The sequence below is a fragment of the Acinonyx jubatus genome, chromosome E4, assembly GCF_027475565.1.
Source record: "Acinonyx jubatus isolate Ajub_Pintada_27869175 chromosome E4, VMU_Ajub_asm_v1.0, whole genome shotgun sequence".
Classification (NCBI taxonomy): domain Eukaryota; kingdom Metazoa; phylum Chordata; class Mammalia; order Carnivora; family Felidae; genus Acinonyx; species Acinonyx jubatus.
The window spans coordinates 56145046-56164845 of NC_069395.1; the positions used below are offsets into that span (position 1 = coordinate 56145046).

General features: G+C 34.1%; 1 protein-coding gene across 5 annotated transcripts in view; it reads left to right on the forward strand.

The window, feature by feature from the left end:
- The window catches only part of KIFAP3 (kinesin associated protein 3), a 173235-nt gene that overhangs the window by 122336 nt on the left and 31099 nt on the right, over positions 1-19800 (forward strand). For all 5 annotated transcript variants that reach the window (XM_053209388.1, XM_053209389.1, XM_027046391.2 and 2 more), the window contains 2 exons: positions 570-655; positions 13919-14108. In XM_053209388.1, the coding sequence (XP_053065363.1) occupies positions 570-655; positions 13919-14108 (276 nt within the window). The remainder of the gene's footprint in view (positions 1-569; positions 656-13918; positions 14109-19800) is intronic.

A 19800-nucleotide genomic window follows, 5' to 3' on the forward strand; every position in this document is an offset into this window, starting at 1 on the left:
TATTTAATTTCTTTGAGTTCTCTAACTTTGATATATATTGTTCCTATACATATATTCTACTTCCTTACATTCTTTTATTTCTTTTTGAAGTATTGGGTTACACCTTTCATCTTTTATGTGAAAATGTTATATTTTTCTCATAATCATCTACAAAATTTGACTGTGATTCTTTTCTGTTGTTATTTTTATGTGAAATTAATTTTCTGGAACTTTTAGGTGGGCCAGCTCTCTCAGGAAAGCTTAACAAATAGCTGTGTGGCTCTGGAGCTCCCTCTTCAGTTATTTTCATGAAGATATTTTCAAAAAGATGGCCTTGTACTTTCTGAGACTTACTGGTTCTGTTTTCCTTACCCTTTTTTATTTAGTGTTTTTTTTCTTTCTTATTTCTATTAATGAAATGAAATGAAATGTTAAATGTTTATGGTCAGCTTTTATTGATGACTCAGTTTTAAAACTTGAAGTTAGATTTCCCGGGGCAATTTGAATTTAGAGAAATGTGAGATTTTTCTAATATCCTTGAATAGGCTCAATCTCAAACACAATTTGCATCTTTAACCACTTTTATTCAGAGGCTCCAGCGTATCTCATAGATCTGATGCATGATAAAAATAATGAAATCCGAAAGGTCTGTGATAATACTTTAGATATTATAGCGGTAAGTAATTCTTCTTCTTATGCAAAGTGTAATAATAGTCTTTATTTGGTAGAAAAGAAAACTCTGTACATCTTTTTTAGAATTTGGCATTTAATATAAATGCAAATTTGTATTTTGATGAGTCTCTGAAAATACAGTGATATTAAATTCATATTTTAATCATTAAAAAATGATTAAAGGCTTTCAGCCTTTAGGCTCCTTGAAGAGGTCTACATGTCTCTCAGAATCATTTGTTTTTCAGAGAAGTTATTACATTGGAGCAGGGGTTTGATGAGAATTTCTACCAGAATTTAATAGTCAGTTTTGCAGTTTGACCATTAAACTTTTTTAATAAGACAAATGTTATATCAGTTATTTTTTCAGTGCTTTGATTTTTGTCATATGCATACACTTGTTTTGCCAGTTGCTTTGGAATGATGAAACATACAAAAATCATGTTATTCATGACCTTAGAAGTTTTGAAAGGATGTATAACTGAAGGAATATAATCAGAAGGGTGATCTGAGTCCTGGATTAGAAACTTGCTCTCTGTACAGACTTTTTTCAGAAGTCATGCTCCTGCTGACCACCTAGTCTTCTGCCTGGACTTGGGCCTTGCACCTGGGATGTGCCATACACTAGATGACTTTAAATGTTTTTCACCTGTGGCATACACAAAGTGCTTCCTTCTTTGAACTGGATTTATACCTTCTATTTTGGCTCACTTGATAATAAGTTTCTTGAATATACCCTATTCAGTAGTTTTCAAAGTTTAACTTAAGCTTTTTAAATGATCAGAATAACATTTTTAATGTTTGTTTGTTTGTTTGTTTGTTTGTTTGTTTTGAGAGAGAGAGAGAACACATGGAAGCAGGGAGCAGGGAGGGGTGGGGAAGAGAATCCTAAGCAGGCTCAAGCATGCTCCAGGCTGTCAGCGCAGAGACCAATGCAGGGCTGTCTCATGAACCTTGAGATCATGGCCTGAGCCAAAATCAATAGTCGCACGCTTAACCGACTGAGCCACCCTGGCCCGCCTTAGAATAACATTTTAAAGAATCAGTTAACAACTTTAGTAGAAGTCCTCTAAGTTGGCATTTATGCTAGTGATTTCATTATGAAATCAGACAGTCACTATCAGGTACTTCCTTGCCAATTTCCTGGATTTTATTTCAAAATTCATCTTATTTGATGTCATCTATTTTTCGGATTGGACTGAGTATATCATTACTGGCTTAAAACTAAATGAGTATGTTGACATTTTTAGCTTTGATCTCTAAATTAAAATAAGGAAACTTTGCATATTAAATCCTTATTCCAGTAAGATGTTTCATACATGTAGACCCCTGGTGACAGGGTTTATGAATAGAAAATATTTATTTTCCTAGGGAATAATTTCATGGCTCATATACTATTTTCTAGTAGATCACTAAATTTAGTGTTGTGTATAAAGTAGGTAGTGTAAGAAAAAACTTCCTCAAGTTCTATTTGTGATTATCTTACCTTAAGCAATGAAGAAGGGAAAGAGATGTCAGTTTGTTAGAGAATGCCTTTAGCATACTTTTAAAATGGTCTTATTTGAGAAAAGTAGATGGAAGGCAGTAATGTTTAGATATGTTTGGTGTAGAAAGTAAATTTGTGATAGTTCCAAAATGCCAGCTCAGTCTCATTATTAAAAAATTCAGTATAAAATATGAATATAAAAACATTCCCAATAATTTCTAAACTCTGGGCTGAAATCTCTCATCTTTTTTTTTTTAATTTAAATCCAAGTTAGTTAATATATTAATATATAATGATTTCAGGAATAGAATTCCGTGTAAAGTCTCTCATCTTAAACGGGAATTTTCCCCACCCTGTGTCTACCTTTCTTTTCTATTCTAGATGGCTGTCCTAGCTCTCTCTTTCTCTCTAGAACCAATGTTTTGAAAAAACTGTCTACATATTACTTCCTTCATTTCTTCAGTTCCCCTCATCCACCTTTCAACCTATATGAATTCTAGCTTCTGCCTCCTTTGTTGCACTGATACGGTGCTCACTAAAGTCACCTGGCCTTCATTTTTCTAAATCCAATGAACATTTTTAATCTTCATTTTACTTTGTTGATCTTACTGTCCTTAAAGGAACTTATAAATCCTAGTCAGAGTTAAAAATGTAAAATCACAAAGAAAATTATTTTAGGTTATTATATTGTTTGTTGGTAAGGCCTCTAAAGAAGAACAGTCAATAAAATGAAACTGCTGATATATCAGCTACCTATATATGGCTCCCTAAGATGCCGTCTGATCACTTAGTATAACAAAAATTTGAATAAGTATTCTGAAGGTTCACCTAATCACTCTATGACTCTCTACACGAGATTTAACAAAGTAAGTACTTGATATGATGCCAAGTAAGTTTGGACTGTTTCATTTCACACATTGGGAAACTTTAGTCTAAAAAGATATTTAGAAATAATAAACTTATTAAACAGAATATTTAAAGATATTTGTGTGTGAATTATATGATTTAAAAGTCCTGCTCTGCTACCCAACTTCATCATATTCACAGCTGAGTTTCTTAGAAGAAAAGAAGTAGTCTAATATAGATGATAAAAGGGCTAGAAACACCCCGCATCCTGCTGGAAGAATGTTTCCTTACGTTTCTGCTACTATACACGTATAAGTGTCCAGGCCCTGGTTCAGTTTTGGCTTGATAGTAAGGAACTGCACCATTTCTCAGAACTTTTTCTCCCCTTCTCAGTTGGGTAAGGGTTCTGATCTTCAACTTTGGCCTCTATGATGTGACAACTTGGTCTAATAGAGTATTGCATCTAGAATACAACTAATTCTAGTTCTTTCACTTACTAAATAATCTCAGACATTTTATAACTTTTTGAAGATTCAGTTTACAATGACACTTTTGAGGATTAGTGAGTTATTGTTAGGGTTAGAGAAAATACATATGAAGCATCTACTACATGATGGTCACTCTCTGTTTTGTTCAAACTAGACCAAAACTCAGACCTAGTTGAGAAGTTAATTTTTTTGTGTGTTTATTTTTGAGAGAAAGCAAGTGTACGTGTGCGTGCACATACACATGGGGGAGGAGCAGAGAGAGAGGGAGACAGAGAATCCCCAACAGGCTCCAGCTGTCAGCACAGAACCCGATGCGGGCGTCAAACTCACAAGCCATGAGATCATGGCCTGAGCCAAAATCAGGAGTTGGATACCTAACTGACTGAGCTGCCCAGGTGCCCCGAGAAGTTTATATGTTGATTAAATTCATGGACCAACATTTTCTTTCCTTGGTACGATTAATTATCTATGTTATTTTCTGTCCATTTAAATATTTTAAATGGTATTGGAAAATAATCTGTTCACTGTTTGGATTTTAACTGTGGAAAATTATTTGGAGTATGTATTTTGGCCAGATATATTAATATTACTATTTATATTTTAAGATTATTCTACAAAATGGCTGAATTTGGCATTTTAAAGCTCCATGTCACAGCAATTCTAAATAGGGTAATTAACCAAAAGGCCTTGATTAGGACAGTGTGGTAAACAGGAATCTGCCTCTTCTAGTGTATAAGTGCCTTATCTGTTAAATTACCCACATTCTGAATCTGCAGTAACTTATTTTAATTTGGACTCAGTTTACCGGCTAACCTCAGACCAGAGTGACACTCCTACCTGTCTCGGCCTCCTTATTTGGGAGAAATTTGAGGAGTGGGCTTTTTTTAATGCATCAGTAAAATGACAGCTTCTCAGGTTCACTTGAGACATAGCTGCCAGTCCAGTTCTTTGAGCTCAGACTCTATTACTGATCATGACTCAGGGTGCTATTTGCTTGTCCTGAATCTTTTTCAAGAGTAAAACAAGAGGAAATTGGCTTAATTCAAAACAGGAGAAGCTTTGATTAGACACAGCAAAGATGATGAAACACTAGAAATAAGCTGCCAAGGGAGAATGTGAAGTCTCCATCCAGTAAGCATTAGTAATAACTACATAACCAACTTTCTGAAATAGTTAGAAACCTGCCTAGAATGGGAGTGGATGATCTCTTAAGATTCTTTTCACCACTAGGCTTTGATATCCTAGTGTTCTCAGCATGGCTGTGTTCTAGAACAATAATAAATCCAAAAAAAAAAAAAAAAAGGAAGAAAAAAGAGAAAGAAAAGAAAAAGAATGAGAATATTTGTAGTTTAAGGCAATTTATCTTTAAGAAAACAAACTTCATTTTTACTCAGAACAACACGGAATAGTTAAGAAAAATTCAATACCTTGTGGTGCTTGGGGAAATATGCCTTCTGCTGTAAAGAACTTGTCCCCCAAATTATGGAAATGTTACATTAGTGATGATTTGTTTAATGAATTTGGGCCTAATCCCTCAATTGGCAACTTAAAACAGATGTGGGGTGGTAGTACTCTTTGTACCTGGAGGGTTATATGGTTGGTGATGTGGTCTCTATGGCCTCACGAGCAAGTTGTCACCTGTCCGACTAGGCCTTACGTGTAGCTTTGGGAGGCAGGGATTGGAGTAGCTGCAGTGAGTAGGGACACAAGGAGAGGAGCCTAGCTTCGTTTTCCAAGGGGATATATGGCAGTTGATCGTTGTCTCTTCTCTTCCAAGCCTTGGGAATCCTGAAGAGAAGAACAGAACCCTCTACACATAGAGAGCTTCTAAAACCCCAATTAGATTTTTATCCCTAAGTACTTCCTCAACTTTGCATGAAGCATTTGAGGACCTCAGGAATTCTTTCCCAGTTGGTAAAAAAAAAAAAAAATATCCCTCCCCTGACATTATTGGGTTGTAAAACATTTAATACATGTTTATTAAGGACGTACTGTGTCAAAACACTAAGGCACTGGGAATATAAAACTCAGCAACACAAAGTCCCTAGAATACAAAAGTTTACATCCTAGACTCTAGAGAATACAGGGTACTGTCATCCAGAGGTGAACTTGCCTTCCAGGAGCGGTACTACTCTATGGCCCTATCAAAAGATGTTCTGCACTAATGGTACATTGTATCTACAAGGTGTTTATGGGAAAAGGGATGTCCCTAGGTTCTCTGGTAAAGGATTAATGTCTGTTGTCTTTCTTACCAGCCACAGGCCCCTGTGATCTGATACTAACACAAGTTTGTGTCACTGAGATTTTGAAGGACAGCCCTTTCTCTTTTAGTAAGTCTGTGATCATGGGCAAATTGTGTATATTTTAGTAACCTGGAATTAATATCTAGTTTTGGTATTTTAAACTTGAAAAATTAGGTGCTGTCTTTATTCCTGGATAGTCAAAATTATATTTAATAAGACTGATGTTTTAAAATGAGATAAACCATTGTAGGTTTACATATAAACTCTAAGACATCAATTGGTATGGTCCCCACAAAAATTGCCAGGCCAGCCTGTGTCCTACAGAAGTTTATTAATCTTGCCAGCAAGGGAAAGCAGTTTAAAAAGATGTCTTATGACATCTTGGAAGGGACAGTTGGAGAAACTTTCATAGGATTAGATTAGGATTAGATTTCATAGGATTAGATTAGAACCGGGTTAGAACTCAGGTTATTTCAGGGCAGGCTTTCAAAAGCAGGGAATGGGTGGGGATTGGGTAAAATGGGTAGACAGCAGCCAGTTTTAATTGACTTACAGGTTGAGTATGGGCACAGAGCAGAGAATTTTTAAGTGAGTAGTTGACAGAAAACTACTGAGGTGTTCTTTCCAGAACAGGTGGAGTTGGTTCTTGCTTCTTTTATAGTTTTGGTACCAGTTTTCATTGGCTCGGATTTGTAAGTGAGATTTTTTATTTCTCAATTCTATATAATCAAATTGGGTTTAGAGAGATAAGTTTGGTTAACCCTCTTTTGGAGTTCATTTTTATATTGTATAAACCTGAAAGGCATAAATTTAGGATGTTCTTCTAGCTCGTTAGAATAGAGAGTATATATATGTATGATATGAATGTGATCGTATGTATATGAATGTATATGTGTTCCTTGCTAGCTTTATGCATGTTGTTGCTTTATTGTGTGTGGTTTTCTTTTGATTGGCAATACTGGATTCAAAAGAACCCAAGCATAGTACAAAAGATAAAAATCATGATTTCTTAATTCAATAAATTTCATTTAGTTCTATCTTTAACTTTGTGGCCTGACTGAACATGATATTTGAAATGATATTGCACAGATGAGCCTCCCCAGCACTTTAAACAGAGGTCAAAGAGAGCATTATATTTGAGGTCTGGTTAGAAAATGTCATTCATAGTCAAGACTAAAGGACAAACTTGGGATAGTACTGTTGAGAAGTAGGTAGTATGTGCCTAAAAGTCAACAGTTCTGTTATGTATGTGTTTAATTATGTGTATATCTATATTTACTTATCCTATACATATCATTGGGGTAAGTATTTTCTACGATATAAAAGGCATCTGTTTAGCGACTATTACCTTAACCTTAATGAGCAACTAAATTACTCTAGATCTGCTTTAATTTAGTATGAAGAAGTGTATTAAATAAACCATATTACATTCTCAATTAGGGGGCTGTCACATTAAAGGAGAAAGGAAAATCTGTTTTCCATCAGCTGTGTTAGAACACAAAGCAGATCTATGTAGCTCTATGTTATCCTATAGTGTGTTAATCAGATACAAGGTGTGACGGAAGCCAGTTACAAAGAGTTTTTCTGATAGTGAACAGGCTCTGATAATAGGCTGGGTGAGGCTTCACAATGTTTCTATGGTTAAGTAGTAAACAAAATGATGTAGGACTTCAAAAAGGATGGCACATTCCATTTAAAATCAAACCATAAGTCTTTCATGACACGTAGTTTTTATGGAAACTGAGTGCTTAAGATCATGTCAGGAGCTGAGAAGAAAATAAAAAAGCATGTGTACCTTTAAATACAAGACAAACTCAAGTCTCAGAGCAAGGCTATCAGGGTACCCTTTTTGTGAAAAGAAGTATTTCAAAAAGGAAGAAAAAATAACTGTATTCCTGGTGTATTTCCACAACAGCTTGATAAATTTTTTATGACGTATCTTGGCTGTGGTTGAGCAGTAACATCCCTGAATTCCCAGTTATTTCCTGACAATGGGGGAAGGGGATACTTAAGAGGGAAGGGGATTTGGGTGAGAGGGGTTAGGAAGAATAGATTTTAATTGATATATGTTGAATTTATTAAATGTTTGACACTGGATATTCATTTAGAGTTGATATTTAATTTTTAAAAATAAACTCCTTAGACTGCCAGTATTCTTCAGTTTGGGGGGATAATTATTTCAAAAGCTTTATGAAATAAGGGTATTAATCATACATTTTTTTGTTTATAGAATGTTAGAACTTTAGTAAATCTTACCTAGATTTGTTTCATTTTAGAAATGAAGAATCTGAGACCAAAAGGTATTAAAATGCCTTTAGAAGGTTGTTCGTATCAGACCTGGAAATAGAACCCAAGTCCCCTGATTCCTAATCCACTGTTCTTTGTTCTATACCATACCGTAATACCATCAATTCCTATAAATTCAGACTCCGAGACACAAAGGAACTGGCTTTGCCATGGCTGTTGAACTCTATTCATTGAGGTTAGATACAGAAGATAGCTAAGTGCTGATCCATTGGAGCATGATAAAGCTTTTACTGGTTTTCACTAAAATGGGAGAGAGAGGAATTAAAAAAATAGTGAGAGGAGGTCCAGGGAGGGGCACACAGAGAGAGATGTTAGGGCTGGGGAGCTGTTACAAATATAAGGTTGTTAACATGTTTTGTCTTGGATAGGTAGATCTTCATTTTGAGATTGTCTTTCTTACATTTATAGTCTTAAAATGGTCTTTCTTCTCTAAGTCAATAATAGGTAGTAGTTGATTTACATATAACATCAGTCCCCCAAATTTGTTTTTGAAACTTTTCTGAAATCTAAAACTTGGGACCACTGTCCAAGCCTATTAATTTAGTACTAAATAGACTCTCAACAGGCATAAGCTAAAATAATTGATTTTTAAGAAATCTGGAACATAGGGGCGCCTGCCTGGGTGGCTTAGTCCGTTAAGCGTCGACTCTTGATTTTAGCTCAGGTCATGACCTCCTCGTTTTGTGGGTATGAGCCTTGTGTCAGGCTCTGCGCCTACCTAGGTTTCTCCCTCTCTCCCTCTCTCTGCCCCTCCCCTGTTCACACTCTCTCTGTCTCTTTCAAAAATAAATAAATAGATGACAGAGAGAGAGAAGGAAGGAAAGAAGGAAGGAAGGAATAGGAAAGGGAAGGAATAGGAAAGGAAAGGAAAGGAAAGGAAAGGAAGGAAAGAAGGAAGGAGGGAGGGAAAGAAGGAAGGAAGGAAGGAGGGAAGAGAGGAAGGAAGGGAAGGAGGGAAGAGGGGAAGGAAGGAAGGAAGGAAGGAAGGAAGGAAGGAAGGAAGGAAGGAAGGAAGGAAGGAAGGAAGGAAGGAAGGAGAGAAGGAAGGAAGGAAGGAGAGAAGGAAATAAGGAAAAGAAAGTAATCTGGACCATAAAAATCAGTGTTTCAGAGACATAAAAATCAAAACCCAGCATTTTAGTTGTGAAACAGTACTATCTCATTTTCACTAATGTTGACTATTAAGGAAAAGGAGAAATCAATTATTTAAACAAATACTGTGTTCCTCATTCCATGCTTCATTCCAAGATGCTGTATTTGTTAAACATTCAAATACCTAAGGCCATATTATCACAAACTAGAGAAAACTTTTATGGTACAAGTACTACATATTAATAATGTCTCATACTTAGCTTCTAAATTTTAAAAACACTTTTAAAAAGTATTTCCTAAAGTTAGCTATTAATATTGGACTTAAGAAAGTCATCGAAAACCGATAGTGTATATAGAGTATTAGGATTCTAGCTAGCTAAAGGTATGGGTATTTTTTTCTATAATTTTCAGCTTTCAATAATGAAATAGTTTTATGGTTATAAATATTTCAAAAAGCTATGTTATAACTTCTTGAGATTTTAAGGGCTTGATACTGGTTGGTCAAGGGTTTTTGCCATTTTCTTTGCAATGATCTATGACAAAAAGCCACACATAGTTGCTAACGGTTACCTCATGAAAACTCCTCTTGTCATTGTAGTGGATTCATTATAGTAGGAATCTGTAATCATTGGATCATCTGCAAAACATAGTTTTCTATATCTTAAATGATTAAACAGCTTGGTACAGAATAACATATTTTGTCTCCTGTTTCCTGAGGGAGAAACTGTTGTTTTCTAAAGACCTAAGACAGCCATAGTGTTTTCATTGCGATCCTGTAAACAATAATCTGCACATTAATCATTATGTTAGTAATAGAAAATCGAATCTATAGTTTTATAGTACAAAAATACTTAAAAATTTTTATTTTTAATAAAATGACAGTATAATCTGCACCATTGCTGCTATACTCTTGGGCATTATAATGTTAAGATATGCCTTGGTTCTATGAGTTTATTCACTCATAAAGTGACCAAAGAAATATGGTGAAAACTGTAAAGGAATTCAGATTAACATAAGGTAGTCTGATTACATTTAGTGCTAGGTCTGTGCCAATTCACTGCCTTGGAAAATCAGCTTCCCCAAGACACTAACAAATCAAACTTTAGTATCAAAAGTTAGCTGTAGATGCTTATGGATATTTTTGGTTTGTGTGTATAGACTTCTGTCAGATGGATAGATAGTCTGTGGATAGGTGGTCTTTTTTATCTTAGAAACTAAACCTTGTATGTGTAAGCTCATTAATGAGAACATTGCTCTCAGCTTGAAAGGTGATAAGAGGCTTAAGTTTGCAGGGCATTTGTGAAGAAAATAGCATCTTTCTACATTTATTACTGTACTTTTATTAGAATAGGGAAATCTTATGAGGAGCTTGTAAAATAGTAATGCCTAGAATAAGCATGATTTTTTTTCCCTTGTGCAGAGTATTATTTACTAGATTAAATACACTTTATGGATATGTAATTTACTTTTTAAATTATGTTTATTTTTGTAACATTTCACAGAAATTTGTAAGAGGCAAGTTTTACTCTCAGTGAAATAGCAAACCCCATATTTTAATATGTTTTGAGCACTTGACTAGGTTTTATATCCTGTTCTTACACTAGGAATCCTTAAGCCTGAACCTAAATTAAAACAATCAAGTCATACATCTTTCTGTCATCTTTATTGAACACTTCTTCATTCAGATAATCAGATTTAAAGTATTTCTATCAAAATAAAGTTAGTTTCTATCAAAATAAAGTGCCTGGGTGGCTCAGTCAGTCAGGCTTCAACTTCGGCTCAGGTCATGATCTCTCCGTTTGTGAGTTTGAGCCCCACGTCAGGCTCTGTGCTGACAGCTCAGAGCCTGGAGCCTGCTTCCGATTCTGTGTCTCCCTCTCTTTCTCTCTCTCTCTCTCTCTCTCTCTCTCTCTCTCTCTCTCTTTCTGCCCTTTCCCCACTTATGCTCTGTCTCCCTCTCTCAAAAATAAACATTAAAAATTTTTAAAAAGTAAAGTTAGTTTCATACCTCTTGCCAAGTGAAACAAACTAGTACTCACAAAAGAAACAGTACCTATCAAATTAGCTCCAGTATTTAATGTAGATTTAATAGGATTATAAGGCATAATGATATTATAAGGCATATTCTGGGAGTTTTGATGACCTGTAACTAACTTATCTTTTAGAACAAAAGCCAATTAGTATGGAGAATTTCTTCCCCAAAATACCATTTTACTTTTTTTATGCATTAAATTTTTTTACCTTAATGGACAATAAGTTCATCCTTTTTTTCCTGTAAGTATATGTGATCATTCTTCTTAATCATCTAGCCACTTCTAATATGATAGTAATATATTTTTGCAACCAACTTTGTAACTAATACATTCACTGTGCTACATAGGGAACCAAAAAAGTATACTTGCAAAGTCATGAATTTTAAAGAGGTTCAAAATTATATTTAGCATTTGGGCTAAATTATTTTAAAGCTAATCACACTGCTCATACTACATAATTAGCACAATTTAGTATTCTGTCTAATTTTGGAAACCCAAAGTGAACCACTGAAATTGTAGCCAATGAAACTGCTTGTAACAACTGTGCCATTATTTTTTCAACTCCCTCTTTCCCTAACATCCTTCCATGTACAGCCAGGTCAGAGAGAACATGATTGAGAATATAATGTGTTATGTAATATACTTAACCAGACCAGAGCCACTTCTCTCCCATCACTGCTTGGTCAACAACTCAACACATTCATAGACTCTTAGAGCTGAAAGTTGACCGTGGAGTTCATTTATTATATTCTCATTACTGAAGAATCCATTCTACAGTGACCCTGACAAATACTCATTTATCCTCTGCCTTTTTCACATTGCTAGCCCAAGGTTTACAAAGCTGTAATAGCCACAACTAGCAGTGTGCACTTGATCAAGTTAATTCAGTGTTCTGGAGCTCATTTTCTCATTTGTAAAAAGACGATAATTAATAGTACCTAATTATAGTACCTACCTAATTCAGTTAATTAGGTACTTCAATTAATGTACCTTCTTCAATTAATTAACAGTATTGACTAACATTAAGTGTTTTCAATATAGATTTTCTAAATGTTTTACGTGTATTATGTCATTTTATCAGAAGAACTTACATGTGATCAGTAGATGAATGATTGTATAAATTATCATATTTATATGATACGATATGATCTACTCAGTGTAAGCATATCAACAAGATGGCATTTGGATTTAGAATTTATTGTTTATATCTAAATTGTCAATTTCAAATGTAAGTTAAAATTGTAGATTTAACTCGGAGTAAAATCTTAAGCAATTTAAATATTGAAATTATAACAAGTGGATTAATACATGTTTATTTTTAAAATAAAATACAATAATGTTTATAAACGCTCTTTCATACAATTAAATTTTAAATAATTATATTAGGAAATAGATTGAGGACTAATAGGAATGTTAATATTTAACTATCAAAAAAGAAAGCTTAGGGGCACCTTGGTGACTCAGTTGATTAAGCCTCCAACTCTTGGTTTCAGCCTGAATCATGCTGTCATGGTTCATGGGATTGAGCACCACGTCAGGCTCTGTGCTGACAGTGACAGTGTGGAGGATGCTTTGGATTCTCTCCCTCTTTCTCTCTCTCTCTCTCTCTCTCTCGCTCTCTCTCTCTGCCCTCACCAACTCACACTTGATCATTTGCGCGCTCTCTCAAAATAAATAAATAAACATGAAAACAATTTAAAGAAAGCTTAATAATTAGGACATCCCAGAAATTCCTTCTATGATGACAGTTTTTTACTTGAGCCTCAGCTTTCTATGAAAATTGCTCGTTGTTTAACTACAATGTGTACTTGGTCCACCTGTTAATTATCATGGTCATCTTGACTGTTGGAGGACAGTACTATTGCCTGGCACCTTTCCAACTCTTTTAGATAACTATAAACAAAAATGTTAAAGATATGGCAGAGGAATTTAAAACTAAGACTCTAGAGTTATAATGACAAGAAATACCTGAAATCTTTTTTTTTTTTTTTTAATCTATGCCATCAGTGGTACTGTCCATCCATTGTTAAGTGAATACACTAGTCAGAATAACTACAGTCTTTGGGAAAAGTAGGGAGCTAGATAGGTTGATCTGTAGCTAATAATAACTTGCCTATATAACTTGCCTATATCAGAAATGTTCACCAAGGAGGTTCTCTGTGAACAAGTATTATAGATACAGCAGTGAAGAAGCCAGTCTTGCTCCTCGGGAGTTCATGATCAGAGGAGGAGACAGACATTTAAAGAAATAATTATGACTAAATAAGATAATGTTATTTTGTGGTTGAAACAAAATTAAATTCTGTTATTTTAATGGTAAACCATTTCAGTAGTTAGGAGACATTCTTTTCAAGTGCTTTCTTTCCTATTAAGAAGTATTATCTAAAATAAGGTATCATGAAAGATACCATTTTGATGCTTAACCACCTATCATTAGTGGTAATTAACATTAAAGGTAACTATTGCCACAAATTTCTTTGGGAGCTGAAGTCTGACTGCTTACCTAAATTCTAGTAATAGAGAATTTGTGAAGTTTAAACTTTTCCAGTTTTTGCCGTTACCATTCGCAATTGGTAATTCAAACAGATGCCTTTAACATACGTCTTTAATTGGTTTTATTGATTATTGTATAGAATAATTCTGAACGGGTATTTTTAATGTTTCCTCTGACCCAAATGAAGAATCTCCAAATTATTATTATAACCTGTTAACTGAGGGCCAAGGGAGTAACTTTATAAGCTTATGCAGTAATACTTGACTCTTTGTTTTCAATAGGAATATGATGAAGAATGGGCTAAGAAAATTCAGAGTGAGAAGTTCCGCTGGCATAACTCCCAGTGGCTAGAGATGGTAGAGAGCCGTCAGATGGATGAGAGTGAGCAGTACTTGTATGGTGATGATCGAATTGAGCCATATATCCATGAAGGAGATATTCTCGAAAGACCTGACCTTTTCTATAACTCCGGTAAGACGGTAACCAAGGCGAAATTAAACAGTTTGTGTGCTATAAATAGGGATTTTGGTCTACCAGCCTTGCTCATTCCCAAGCTTTGGAAGCACTTCTTATGATATATACATAGACTTCTCCGAATGATTTCAGAAGTACCATCCATACACACCATACAAACCTATTAACTCACCATTATTTTTTTCCAGTTAGTCTTGGATGTGCTCTCCAGAAAAAAAGGTTGTACCTAGGAAAATTAATTACTCTTAGTTTATTGCTTTCTACAATGTATAACTTAAAATGACATCCTCAAGGTTGCTGATCTCTGTTGAAAATGTAATATTTTTTCTCTATCCTGCATTCATTTAAATATGTAACTTAACTAATTTATGTTTTGTTTTCTAACATATTTCATTTGCACAGTCTCATTTTGCCATGGGTTTGCTTTAGTCTTGAACTAATAAACTCTGCTTGGTTGGGAAGATTTAGACACCTTACAGTAATATTTTTTTTCCTTTGAATTCTGCTAGTGTTTTCAGGGTAAAATTTAATTTTTACATAAATCATGCATATATTATAACTTTGTTGATTCTGCTATACTGCCTTTTTCCAAGGATGAGTTTGGCACAAAGACTGGTAAGCTCTTGCATATTCTGGTTTTTGAAGTGTTGCACTGTTGCCAATATTAATATTACTTCATTGAAGTCATTTAGTTGAGAGGAAGAAAGGATTTCTAATTAAGATCTGTAGCAGATTGGATATAAAAAGCATCAAAGTAATTATGTCTGAATTGGTGGCTTACTTTTTCCCCCTGCTATGTATTCATTCACACTTTATTTTCATAATTTTGTTTTGTGCAGATTGCCCATAAACTATATTATTTTTATATTTGATATGGATACTAGAAGCTTGTAAAATTGATACTTTACTTTAAAAGTTAAATGAATTTCTTCCTAACCAAACTCTACAGTAGTTATGAAATACTGCTTTGTGTTTTAAACCAGATGGAGTAGATCATTAATTTCAGCCAACCAGAATGTCTTAGTTCAGTAATAGCAAGCAGCTGTTCCTTACATATTCAGATATTCATGAAGTGAAATGATGTAAAATATATACGATATAAATTTTTTTGTTAACAGGAATCAGAATGTTTTGGAATCAGGTTTCTTGCTTTGAAGATTGATAGCTAGTTTTCAGTGTGAATCGATTACTAGTTTCCACAACTGAAACCACCTCGGTATTCAACTTTGTTTTAGTATAATTAGAACTTCAGGACAAATTTCTAAAAAATTATACTATATTCCCAAAATTGATTCATTTACATTAACCTCTTAAAATGAAAATCATAAACATTTTTTTGAGGTGTTTTATAATTAAAATGTACAACTTCTGCTTTTGTGGGAGATCTGAATTATATATATATACTTTATATATCGAAGTTTAGAAATAGCCACAGCTGATGGAAAAAAAACAAATTTAAGCATATGAGAAGTGGAATATTATCATTAGATATCCTTATGGTTGTTTTTTAAATCCCTGTAGCCTGATGACATGGTAGACATTTGATAAGGGCGATTACATTGCTGTGAGTTTAAAGATAAAGATCTCATATCAAGCCATCTGTATTATTTTAGTCCATTGAATAGTTCAACTAAATGAGTCTTTGTGCGCTCTTTCTCCCTCCCTCTCTCTCTCTCTCTCTCTCTCTCTCTCTCTCTCTCTCTCTCTCTCGATATGTGTCATTAAAATTTAGATAATACCAGCCTCTTGTCTTTTATTGTGTGTGGTTGTATCTTCAGAAACATCAGGTAAATTTGTAAAACTGCAGATTCATTTGAATGCTTGAGCCATCTTATTTAAGTCTTTGGTCTCCATGGAACTGTAGGGGTTTCCGATAAAAACAGCCTTAGTAGCTTTTAGCCACAGAGGTTAAGCTAAATCACCTGTGATTCCCTGGGTCTTGTCTGTCACTTTAAGATGAAATAGCATTTGCTGCTTCCTAGTCATTAGTATTGCCTTCTATATTTTCAAACTATTAAATATGTCAAAATATGTGTTTTCTCTTTTGCTTTTATTTTTTTAAAGGATCTTGCTGTTGTCCTATGAAAATAGGAATCTAGTATCTCCTTTAGTTACAGTATTTTTTTCTTTAGAGTCTAAAATTATGGTGATTATAGTCGCTGAGTAATTTCCTCTTCCATCATGAAAATGCTGCTTTTTGCTGAAAGCAAATTTACCCACAGAGAAAGTATTATTTATAAAGCTGAGTCACTACTACATATTTCTAAATGACTTTTTACTTTGTTTTTATTGTTTATCAGTTTGCTGAATCTTATTCTTAGCATTTAATATGTGGATATATTTCTGGAATGTGAAGTTGACAGTACTTTGTTTCTATCTCAGGATTATTGTAAAGCCATAGTTTTATAATAATAGTTTATACTAATAGTTTATATAAACTATTTTCATAGCTTTTGTGATATCTCTTATCAGGTATAGCCCAATAAATTATGGTTTATCTTAGTCATTTCTTTCTCTCATTCTCTTCATTACTGATACCTATTTTCTGCCACACAGCCACAATTTCATTTTTGCCTAGTTCACTAAGGAGCCCAATGTTATGTTTTCTCTTGACTTAAAAAAATAAAGTTTATTTTAGTAACAATATATAAGAAGATATTGAGGTTTTGTATTTTTTACCTTTCTTCACAATGTCTATAAGTCAGTTTTTTAACTGACTTTCAAAAATCAGAAAGTTCATAAATTACCTGTGCTAACAATAAATGTGCTTAGATCTCATCTTTGTTCCAGTACCTACTCCATTTTACTCATAGTCCTATTATCATCATTACTAGGAGCATCTCAGAAAGGTGTGTTGTATAACTGTGGTCTAAAAGGTTTCATATAATTTAATAACCTAAATGGGTATAATGCTCTACAGCTTACAAAGTGCTCTGGTGTAGATCATCTCGGTCTTCTGTTTGTTCTCTGGTAGTTTAAATGTTACCTGAAATTCTTTGGCTCCTTATTGCTATCTTTGAATCAGTGTTAGAGTAGGAGCTTTGGAAGGGCACTCTTAGATTTATCTGGACTTGGAGTCAAAAATATACAATTCCTTTTTATCTTTTCTATAAAAGAATTAATTTGGAATGCAGAATGCTGAGAAACAAATAGGGTAGCTCCAAACTACCAAAGTTCCAACTTCCAAAGAAGTTGAGGTGTTTGAGTTGAGGATTTTATTTACTTAGGGTATAATTTAATTTTTATTCCTCATTCTAGTAAAGAAAGGTTGCCCATATTATCAGAGCTGCCTAAATTTTGTTAAGGCATTAAAGGGCACAAATAGAAGCTATAGTTTACTGAATGAATTGCTGTGCCCTAGAATTCTTAGAAATTAATTTCAGAGGTATAAATTTACTGTTTCGTACTTACATAATGTCATGTTTATTATATCATCCTTATTGTATTCTGGGTTTATAAAATTGCTGACTGATCTTTAAACTCAGACATTTTTAGTTTGATCTCTATTTGATGAGCTCCCAGTTTGTAGTCTCCTGTATTCCATTTAGCCTTTTGCTACTCTTTTTTCCCTTTGAAGACAATGGGAGCTCCGGGTCAAAATGAAGATGTTGAGAAATTGACAGTTTTTCATTTAATTTCTTCTTCTTAATCTGGCTTACTTCATTAGGTCATGTAGTATAAACTTTTAAAATTTAATTCCAGTATCTTATTGTTTGTATTTATTTTCTGGGTGTTAGAATCTTTTATTCAACTGGCAGGCTGAATATCTTTGTATTCATTTTCAAAGTGTGATATGTATTTTATCTTTGCATTTTACTTAGCTATGTTCCTCTGAAATTGGCAGGTTTCTTAAACCTTGATCTTCAGTTATTTGGTTTTAATTTAACAGAGGAATTTGTTGATTTTTGTGATCTTAACCTTGTTAATTTTGGCCATGCTCCTGAGAAGTCTTCAATCCAGATAAAATTGTTTTTTTAACTGGTTAACTGTCAATCTGTTGTGTCCTGGCGGTTTCCATAATTTCAATTTTTTATAACTTTTTGTGTTTAACTGGTCTTTTGATTTATTAACATTTAGAGGACAGAGAAACTGGACTAAATATTAGATACTTTTAAGCTACCTCTTAAGCATTTAAAATTTACTAAAGCAATAAGAGAAATACCAAAGATATTAACACTTCAAAAATTATGTAATAATACAAATCTTTAGTTTGTGAATGTAACAAATGGGTATATGTAACAAGTAAGTATACTTGTCATACGGAAGTACAAATCAGCTCACTCATTCATTTGCTGACACTATTACTTAATTCTGCCATTCACTTGATTTGTAGTAACTTTACTCTTCAAACAGATTTTGTCATTTAATTGCTACCTATCTTTCAAGACTCAAATCAGTTATACTGCTTCCTCCCTCCTCTCCAAGTAAGATTTTCTAACCCGTGCAGAACACAGTAATCTCTCTTTAGCTTCCTCTGCCTCCAGCACTTTCAGTACATACATTCATTCCTGTTGTATATCATTTATTAGTGAAATGTGTTATTTAATTGCATCTTAAGTGTTTGTCTTACATTTCACTTAATATAAAATTCTTAGAAACTGCAATTTTTTGTATTTCCCACAGAACCTAGTAAAGTGTTTTATGCAACTGGTAGGTGTAAAATGATCATCTGGTGACTAAACAATTTTGCTTACTATGTGCCAGGTTTATAAACAATGTTGTGAGTATGACCTAGCCAATATTTATCTATAGGTCACTTAACAACCCAGGATACTTTCAGAAAAGGAAACTTTAAAAAGCCTGAGCCCTTTGCAGATAATTATTAAAAAGCCATATACTGAAATATATTTGTTCTATGCCTATGATAGTCCTGACGCCATCACTTAGAACCTTTTTCCTCAAATTCTTTTCTTATTCTTAACTTATTCATCATTCTATCAATAGTACGTTATCTTATTGCTTAGACTGGAGCAAATAAGAAAGTAGTATCACTCTAAAATCAACAAGAAGTAATAACAAAGACTTAGATATAGGAAAAGAAGCACTTTATAAGCAAAGAAAAAGAACTCAAAAACTAAAAACTAAAAAACTACTAAAACTAATGAATGAGTACAGTAAGGTTGTAGACACAAGATCATTATACAAAAAACAATTGTACTTCTTTTTTTTTTTTAAAAAAAGGTTTATCTTGAGAGGGGGAGGGGAAGGGCAGAGAGAGAGGGAGAAAGAGAGAATCCCAAGCAGGCTCCACACTGCCAGTGCAGAGCCCGATGCAGGGCTCGAACTTGATCACTAACGCTGAGATCATTACCTGAGCCAAAATCAAGAACTTAACCAAAATCAAGAGCTTAACCAACCAAGCCACCCTGGTACCCCTGACACCAGGTTATTTAATGTCTCCTTGTCTGTATTCATTTTGTTTCTCTTAGCCTGGACCATCCTTACTGTCCCATACTACCTTACCTCACCCCTTATCTTTTTTCTTTTTTCTCCAAAAACTATTAAGTCCCTTGAAGGCAGAGATTGTCTTATTTATCTCCGTGCTAGTATTGTACTACCACATAGTAAATGCTCAAGAAATGTTCAGTTGTGCTGCGTTGTTGTGAGCACTTAAGTGTATATGGTCTTTTGCTCATATTTCCAGCGAGAGCAGCATGTCGTGCTAACATTTCTCTTTCCAGATTAAACA